This window comes from Streptopelia decaocto (assembly GCF_964273445.1).
Source record: "Streptopelia decaocto genome assembly, chromosome: 15".
NCBI classification, from domain to species: domain Eukaryota; kingdom Metazoa; phylum Chordata; class Aves; order Columbiformes; family Columbidae; genus Streptopelia; species Streptopelia decaocto.
Window position 1 is genome coordinate 1820732 of NC_138670.1, and position 8979 is coordinate 1829710.

Sequence of the window (8979 nt, forward strand, 5' to 3'; positions counted from 1 at the left end):
TACTTGAAATACAACTTTATTACCTAAACAAAAAAGAATGGGAATGACAGAAACAAGATTTACCACTTAACACTCTGATGTGACTGCAGCAGTCTTATATTTGAAACTCAAAAGGGGAAGTAACTGTAGTCCAAAAAACAGCTAAATATGCAGGTCCAAAATATGAAGTGTTTTAGGTTTTCATTTTGTTTTGCGTTTTTTATTTTTTTAAACTGCCACATTCACTCCGAAGCCCATTCATCTCTTTCAGCATCCCAAAGATTAAGCACATGTTCTGTTCAGCTAGATAATAAAGTGGCAAACACGCTGCACCACTGACATCACAGGACAGTTGCCTATAAAACTAGACTTCTGACGCTGGGCTCCAGCTTCATCCCTCACAGGTCATCATCTTCATCTGGCAGTGCAGTAGTCTGAGCAATCTGGAACAGAGAAGCTACACTTTAACAACTGTTCTTCCATTATTTGCCCCAGGAGGCTAAACAGTAGTTATCAGGCCATTATTTCACCCGTGTGCCCTTTTTCACTTACCTGTAAGTCTTGCTCATACTGTGCTGCCAATGCTGGGTCCATAACAACTTCAGGTGGTGCAAGAGCAGGCATGGCAACAAATTCCAAGTTAGGATCTCCAATTAGCTTTCTAGCAAGCCAGAGGAAAGGCTTCTCAAAGTTGTAGTTACTCTTAGCTGAAATGTCGTAATACTGCAAAAAAGTACATAGTACATATTATTTAGAAAGACACCTCTAACTGATACCTAGGGCAAACCAAGACTGACATGCACATAATCAGCTGTGCTTCTACCTTAGTATTCTTTTTGACCACATGACTTCTGTTTATGCTCTCAAAACCAGTTATGATCCAAGTGTCTATAAACACACAGTTGCAGGCAAATAGGCACAAGTTGGTTACTGAAAAGGTATCCAGTCTGATCAAAGATGGAACTTTTGGGAGGCAATGGTACATCTATATTTTTCCTGTGACCTGATCTACTTTAGTCTCACTTCTATGTCATCTGGTAAGATTCTGAGCAGCGAAAGCCAAATGCACACAAGCTCTTCAGGAGCTTATCGTAGCTTCTGCTCAAGACAGTGATGACCATCTTTAAGATCGTCACTTTCCCCCCCTTCCCATATTGAAATACTACGGCCTGTAACCACAGAGGCAAAACATAGGATTACTGCATAGAACTCAACTGCAGGCAGACTCAACAAATCCCATTCCTACAAACTCACGTCAACACACCTGGAGATTCTTCTTCCTGTGGAAGACAATGGATTTTGCTTTGACTTTTCTGTCCTTAATATCCACTTTGTTGCCACACAACACTATAGGGATGTTTTCACATACTCGTACCAGATCTCTGTGCCAATTAGGTACATTCTTGTAAGTAACTCTTGATGTTACATCAAACATTATAATGGCACACTGAGCTGCAAGAAAGGAAGTCAGAAGTTACATTAGGAGAATACGCACTTGTTTAAAGGTAGGAGAGAAAAGAGGCACCAACAGAAATTCCAGATTAGGGTTAAGCATCCGAATCAGCTTTTCCCTCTCAGCTTCACAGTTCTGAGATGCCATGTTCTGTTAACAAGTTCAATACACAAGCCCACAGAACTCAGCCCATGACCACATCATCTCACTTCTTTAGTGCCCAGTCTTAAAATGCAGCTAGTTTTATCAATGCAACTCTCCCACTCAGTGCTGCATTGTATGAGAATATACAAGAATTACAAAAGTCAACCTTGATATACATAAATATTTGACAGAAGTTAGTTAACACCTATTTCACTAATCTCAGACACCCTACTGATGCTTTCAGGTAGGCTGGGAGCTTGTAGTCCACATCTCAGGATGTCTTTGTCAAGAACAGTTTTTCAAAGAACACTGGGCCTTGGCTCAGTCCTGACACTTCTAAAGCAAAAGCAATTATATCAAACTCTAATAATCACCGCCAAAATGTTAGAGATATGCAGGTGACTGAAGTACACACAGAATAGAGCCTGGCCAAGCAGAAGAGACAATGTGAGAACTTCTTTAGCAAGACAACTAGATTCTAGCACGGAGATGCACAAATTCAACATTGTATCTAAAAATCTTAGTTTGCGTGTTCCAAGTCCTTGCCTCAGCATGGTATATTAATACACATACAAATTTGTACCAATTGGAGCACACAGTTTCACTTCTTAACCACTGAATTTCATCAGCAATATCTTGCCATTTCAGGTGCATCATTACTTTTCATTAATACCAAACCCTGCAAGAGCATACTGAAACACAATTTTAAGACTATTCCTACCTCAGCACAAGTTGTCTAGCAAAGGAAATCATCTACATTAAGAGTCTGAAGACCTAGAAATGATCTCATCAATTCAAGACACACTGAGAGCTTTCAGAGGGGCAAACACAAATGACTCAACTGTAAGAGGTACAAAACATTCCCACCTATAACACATCTTACCTTGGATGTAGTAGCCATCTCGCAGGCCACCAAATTTTTCTTGACCAGCTGTGTCCCATACGTTAAATTTAATAGGGCCTCTGTTAGTATGGAACACCAGAGGATGAACTTCAACACCCAGCGTTGCTATAGTAATAAGAACAAGCAGTGCAATTAGCAAGTCATGAATTGCAGTTCTAGTTGTAACATTAGTTCTCAAATATTTTTTCAGACATACCTACATACTTCTTTTCAAATTCACCAGTCAAATGACGTTTTACAAATGTTGTTTTACCAGTGCCACCATCACCAACCAGGACAAGCTGTTGACAGATAAAGGCAAACACGTCAGAATGTTCTGGAGACATGTCATAGTTTAGACCAGGTCCAGCAGCTGAAACCATGTGCTGCTCTCTCATCCCTACCCTGCCCCCAGAGGGATGGAGAATTAATCAAACAAACAAAGGCAAAAACTCATGGGTTGGGATAAAAAATTTAACGTGGAAGCAAGGAGAAAACAAAGAAAAATGCACAAGCAGTTAATAGCAATGGCAAAGGAACCTACAAAGACGATGGGCAAACAGTGCTGCGTGGTAGGTACCTTCCCCACGTGGCTGCTCCCCCCTCCCTTGCCCTGCATCGCCACTTGCACCCCAAATACCAGAAGGAAAAGAAACCACGTGGTCCCACAGGAGTGGAGCCACTGCTCCACCTGCCTTGGACCGGAAAGAGCCCAAAAAGGGAGACCGGATATGGTACAGAATACCCGGATGTCCTGGCAGCGTAGAAATTAACCCCATATTGACCAAGCACAGACATTATTAGTCATTTTAGTGTAAATACTATTTATTACTACAAAGACCTTAGTCCTACAAGATGGTCTAAACAAAAGACTGAATTCCCCATGAAGTGACTCACTGCACTTGGACCCGATTTGTTAAGTGTACCATGTTATAACTCCAGCCAGGCTCACCTCGTTCCTGAAAACTACAATGCACTGTGAATACCATTCTACTTAATTACAAGTGAGTGAATTACAAGTATTTAGGGCTTTCAACCCGTTTGTGCCCATATTTAGAGAAGCACTCATTTAAGCACCCAAACTGGAGAAACCCACTTACAATTACATGCAAGCAAAAAACCAACAGAAACCCAAACAACTGCACTACTAATAACAGGAATAATCTAGCCAAGTATTGTAAGAAACACAAGTAACATTTCATGACCTTTCATGGAGCAGCCTTAAGGACTGCCTGTTAAGATTAAAAAAAAAAAATGCAAAACACCAAAAATTCTGTTCTGAAACGTTTTTTCTTCCCTAGAAAATTAATACACATCAGAAAACAGACTGAGTACTTTTGCTTGTTGCTGTGAAAAATCACTTCTGAAATTTAAAAGTCATGTAGGCAAAGCATGACCAAAATTTCTTACACTAAACTGCAAATAGCATCAGACTGATACAGTTCAACAGAATCTTTTTGTACAAGTTGTACGTAATAATACAATAGAAGTAACTGCACCATTAAGGATACACCAGCACTTCAAACCTACCATCCACATTGGCCCTCCAGAGTCACTCCTGCCACTTTTCTACTGAAAAAGAAACGAACAAGGGGGAGCGGGGGAAATAACCGAACACAAAGCGCTCCTTACCTTAAACTGCACTTGTGGCTCTCCTTGGGCGGCCATGCTGGGTCTGCGGGGAAATGGCAGCACGTGAGACGAGCCCGCAGCGGGAGCGCCGCTCCAGGCCCAGGCCGCCCCCCCGCCCGTTAGGGGGCGCGTGGCCCCGGGCCCATCCACGGGGCCGGAAGCGCCTCCACGTCTCCCACACGCGGTGGGAGCGCGCGCGCTAATGGCGGCGCTCCCTCCCCGCCCACCCCCGGACCCCGTAACGGCAGCGCGGCCGCCGCTGCCCCGCTGGCTTTCGGGCCTGCAAAGGGCCGCCCCGAGCCGCGGCCTCCGAAGGGCACGCGGAACGGCGGGCTGCAGGCTCGCCCCGCAGAAAGCGCCCCACCCCAGCCCGCCCAAAACCAGCGTCCCGTCCCTCACGAGTATCCAGCTCCTGACCGGGAGAGCCCGCAGCGAGTCCTCCGGGGGTCCCGAGCGGAGTGTTCCCGCGGCCGGGCCTCGGCCGCTCCCCAGCCCCCCCGCCATGAGCCACCATGACTGAGCAGCGCGCGCCGCTTCCCCTCCCCCCGCGGGCCGTTGGAGGCCCCGCTCCGCTTCTCCTCAGCTCCGCTTCCCCTCCGCTCCGCCCGCCCTTTCACCCGGGATGGAGCGGAGCGCAGCTCCCATCCTTCTACCTCCCCACCGCGAGGGCTGAAGGCAGAAAAGACGCCGCACAAGGCCGGCATCACAGCTCAGCCAGGCCCAGCCTCGCCGCAGCCCGGCCCATCCATCTCCCACCCCGCTCCGAGGCCAACGCAGCCGCCATCCTCACCGCTCGCGCTTTTTAAAGCGGCCACGCTTTCCCTCCACCCGCTCCCGCAAGGCAGAGGAGACCCCCCCGACCCCGTCACCTCTCCCGAGGCTCCTCCGCGGCGCTCCGCTCGCTGACTGGGCGCTGGGAAGATGGCGGAAGCGCGGTTCAAATACCCGGACAGCGACGCCGCGCGGCCGCGGGGAGGGGCGGGGCCGGCCGTCACGTGGGCGGGCGGGCGGGAGAGCGGCGCGGGCTCCGCCGCAGCGCGGGTCGGTGTCCGGGGGGCGCGGCTCTGCCCCCCGCGGGAAGCGGCAGCCTGGAGAGATGGAACCCCGTTCGGTAAATGGGAGCGGTTCCTTTGTGGCGTGGGCGGGAGGGTGCGCAGGGAGCGTTGCCGGCCGCAGCACGTTCTGGCGCGCTGTGCCCCGCCGGGATTCATAGCGTCCTTCCTGCTCCTCTCTATCCAGTTACACAGGGGTGCGCCCGGCACCAGCCGCAGCAGGTTCCGGCCCGCTGAGGCCTGCGGTACCCCCTGGGGTCGCAGTCTCCATCCAGCCCTGGAGCCTCTCTCAGCCTGTTACACAGCGGTGCCCCCAGCCCTGCGGGGATTCACACCGCACCAAACGCGAACAGCCGCACTGCGGTCTCGAACCCGGGGACTCAGGCGATCCTCCCGGCACAGCTGGCTGGGAGAACGGGCGCGCGCCACCGGAGTCCGAAGTGATTTAGGGCATGAACCGGTCAGGTGGTGTCTGAGACAAAGAGTAAAACAATCTACTAAACTGCCTCCAGCATGGCTTAATGAAGGCTTTAAAAGCAGCAGGAGAATTTAATTGAACAGCTGTTAGGTGAAGACGGCTGTGTTCAGGAGAGCTTTCCTTATGACTGTTGTTTTCAGTTCTTCATACAAGCTGGTTTGCATTCACCAGCGTGCACTACTAAAAATAAAAGTTGCTTTGTAAACACTCGATTTAGAATAGTTCTGTAAGCTCTCAAGTACAACCTTCAGTAGAACAAAGTTGTTCACAAACTTTCAAAGAACGTGTTTTGCATAGGTCTATAAATATCACCTTTTGAGGGTTCACACTGATTCTTAAGGGCTCAGGTTGTTTTTCACTCTGGTACAGTTCAACAGTTTTCAAGTGGTCTGCAGAAAGTTTGTTGGTGCACCCCACAGTTTAGAACAAACGTTTTGGTTTTTTAACTATGGATTGAATAAACCTAGAAAATATTTCATGGCAGGGTATATATGCAAACATAGTTTATATCTTGTTCATTTTTCTGCAGACCTAGAGGCAACACAGAAAGTTTTGCAAAAGTGGCTGCACTCTGCTGCAATTTTTGCTTGTTAGTGTAACACAAATCCAAATGTTGCATAAGGTTGCTGGAAAAATCACTGGCTTGTTAAACTTGCTTTCCCTTTTTTGGATGAGTTGGGTTTGTGGGGTTTTTCAGCATTTTTGCTGATCACCTCTAGGTGTCAGGAAGGATATTTTTTCAGAATATGTAACTCGAATTTTTCTCAGTACAATGGTATCTTTATAAAACCCTTGTGCATTCCACCTCTGTTCTTGACAAACAGGCACGGGTTTATAAATAGGCGCCCATAAAGCCATGGTAATGGGGTTTGGAAGTTTTTAAGAATATAAAAAAAGGTAATCTGTAACTGTGGATAGAACACTTTACAATACTTTAGAAATGTATCAATATTGTTACAGATTTATTGGTAAACTACTTTTTTTCCTGCAAAAAAAGGTAATACTGATACATTAATGTGGAATAATTAAAATCGATTTCTAATGAAAAACTCCTCCATCATAGCATTTGAACAAATATGTATTTTATTGTTATGGAGATAAATTACTACATCGATTCTAATTTTTATCCTCTGTTTTTTCATCGTCTATAAGACGTTCAATGGATCCACAAAACATTTGCTTCTGATAAGCCCATTCAGCAAAGGCAACAAAACACTTTCAAGGACTCATCAGCTGTGTTAGATCACTATCTAAAAGATTAGAGTTCAAAGGATATCAGTAGGTAGTCAGCAGAATAATTACTTTTATAAGATTTTTACATTTCCTATATGTTGACTCAGGTCATCTGTGAACAAACTGAGCAACTCGCTGAAGTAGAGAAACGCAAAAAGGAAAAGGCAGCCTGAGTGTCTGGGGATGGTTCAAAAGAGAGTCACAGAGCTAAAGAAAATATCTGAATGGAACTTTTGTATTAGTAGGAAGCAAAATAATTTTGTAAGCTGTAAAAGAAGGCAACAATATATCCAGGCAAGCAATGAAAAGGAACATAACTACTTTCCAGTGAAAGCGGTGACTGTGGAAATGTCCCTGGCCGTAGCTCGGGCGGGACACAGGTCTGTGCGCTGGGGTTAGGAGACACAGGAAATTACACTAAAGGGTCTGGAGAGGAAATTAGTCACTTTCAGCAAGAATGGGTAAAATGGACCATTACAGTAACTAAGCTCAATCAAAATATGTATTCAAAAGACAAGCTTTATTCATATTTTTCTCCAAGTAAAACATGTCTGACTGCAGGTTTCATATGGAGACTACACGCTTGGAAAATCAGCATTTATGATGAAGGGCAGATGTACATGTATTTTTTTTTTTCAGAGAACAAAAATTCAGCAATATACTGTAATTAAAGCACCTTGTATTGCTAACTCAGGATCTTTAAATTCCCATCCAGCACTGAAATTCTTTAAATACATGAGGAAGACTATGCACTGAGTTAATATGTTCCATATCCAAAATTAACATTTTTAGAATTTATAGTTGATGAACGTGTAGCCAACTCTATATATGATAGAACTGGGGTAGCAATAGTGACAGGTAATTGACTATCGTCTGAATGGTGATTTTTAACATGCACCTAAGAAAACGGCGCCACTGAGGATTTTTCTGCCTCCCACAGTACGTGGATGCTCCGTTTCCTACAAACTCACAGGCCTTTAAGACATACCTGTTGTTGTACAGATGCAGGACTTTGGCAAAGCTTTGCTGTTTTACTTGAGCCCTTACCGTGAGTAACACGCAGCATGTGCCAACGTGTTTATTTGAGGAGTTACTGCCCGTCAGCGGCTCATCCTGAGCTCCCTGGGAGCGTTCAGCTTCGTGCTGATTTCCAGTCGCGATGTGCGTTATTCAGCTGCTCCGTGGTGAACAGCAGCCTGCACAGCACGCTTAATATTACGAAATAGCCAAGGGACACGTGTGTGGCCTGCAGAGAGCAAAGAGACAATGCAGCCGCTGCACTTTTTGGACTAAACATGAATTACATGAGGTCCAATCGCAGCCTACCCACACCAGAGGAAAACTAAATAAAACTCAACCAAAAAATAACCATATCACAACTTTTCACAACTCTTTCATTACGGTCTTCCAGAACCGCGTGTGTTATGGGTTCCTGTTGGGATTTGTGCAGGGGATGGGAATGTCCTTGTGGGCACCTGCGGTACCTTCAGACACCTCAGTTCTTCCCGTTTCTCTCCGTTGAAGCATTTCTGTGGCGACGTTCCCCTCAGGCGTCACAGAACCCCAGTGTCAGGGGTTGAAGGGCCCTGGAAAGCTCATCCAGTGCAATCCCCCATGGAGCAGGAACACCCAGATGAGGTTACACAGGAAGGTGTCCAGGCGGGTTGGAATGTCTGCACAGAAGGAGACTCCACAACCCCCTGGGCAGCCTGGGCCGGGCTCTGCCACCCTCACCAGGAAGAAGTTTCTTCTCAAATTTAAGTGGAACCTCCTGTGTTCCAGTTTGTACCCATTACCCCTTGTCCTGTCACTGGTTGTCACCGAGAAGAGCCTGGCTCCATCCTCCTGGCACTCACCCTTTATGTATTTATAAACGTGTTGATAACTATTAATGAGGTCACCCCTCAGTCTCCTCCGAACTAAAAACCCCCAGCTCCCTCAGCCTTCCGTCCGCAGGAACCAGCGCAGCCGCGAACACCTCCCCAGGGCCCCATGGTTGCCGCGCCCGCCCGCTCCGCCCGTCCGCGCATGCGCGGTGCGGCCCGCGGGTGCCGTAACGTTGGGCGGGGCCCGGGGGGCGTGGCCGCGGCGCCGCGCTCGGCGGAAAGAGGGAGGGAGGGCGGGA

At 47.0% G+C, this 8979-nt stretch overlaps 1 protein-coding gene across 2 annotated transcripts; it reads right to left on the reverse strand.

The window, feature by feature from the left end:
* On the reverse strand, positions 1 to 5076 carry RAN (RAN, member RAS oncogene family). Of its 2 annotated transcripts, none has more exons than XM_082065833.1 (7): positions 4961 to 5076; positions 4092 to 4134; positions 2677 to 2761; positions 2460 to 2585; positions 1244 to 1431; positions 532 to 702; positions 1 to 422 (listed from the first exon to the last, which is right to left on the reverse strand). In XM_082065833.1, the coding sequence occupies exons 2-7, from the start codon at positions 4125 to 4127 to the stop codon at positions 378 to 380; spliced, it is 651 nt and encodes a 216-aa protein (XP_081921959.1). In that variant the 5' UTR covers positions 4128 to 4134; positions 4961 to 5076; the 3' UTR covers positions 1 to 377. The 2 variants fall into 2 exon arrangements, with proteins under 2 accessions (XP_081921959.1, XP_081921960.1); XM_082065834.1 differs by lacking the exon at positions 4961 to 5076 and adding an exon at positions 4882 to 4903.
* Positions 5077 to 8979: the final 3903 nt, after the last annotated feature.

Bases quoted from the DNA above. Each gene is read 5' to 3' on its own strand.
- RAN (XM_082065833.1), bottom strand. From the start codon at position 4,127: ATGGCCGCCCAAGGAGAGCCACAAGTGCAGTTTAAG. The intron at 2,586-2,676 runs GTATGTCTGAAA...TTATTACTATAG, and splicing joins ATTTGAAAAGAAGTATGTAG to CAACGCTGGGTGTTGAAGTT. The intron at 1,432-2,459 runs GTAAGATGTGTT...CCTTTCTTGCAG, and splicing joins AGATGGCTACTACATCCAAG to CTCAGTGTGCCATTATAATG.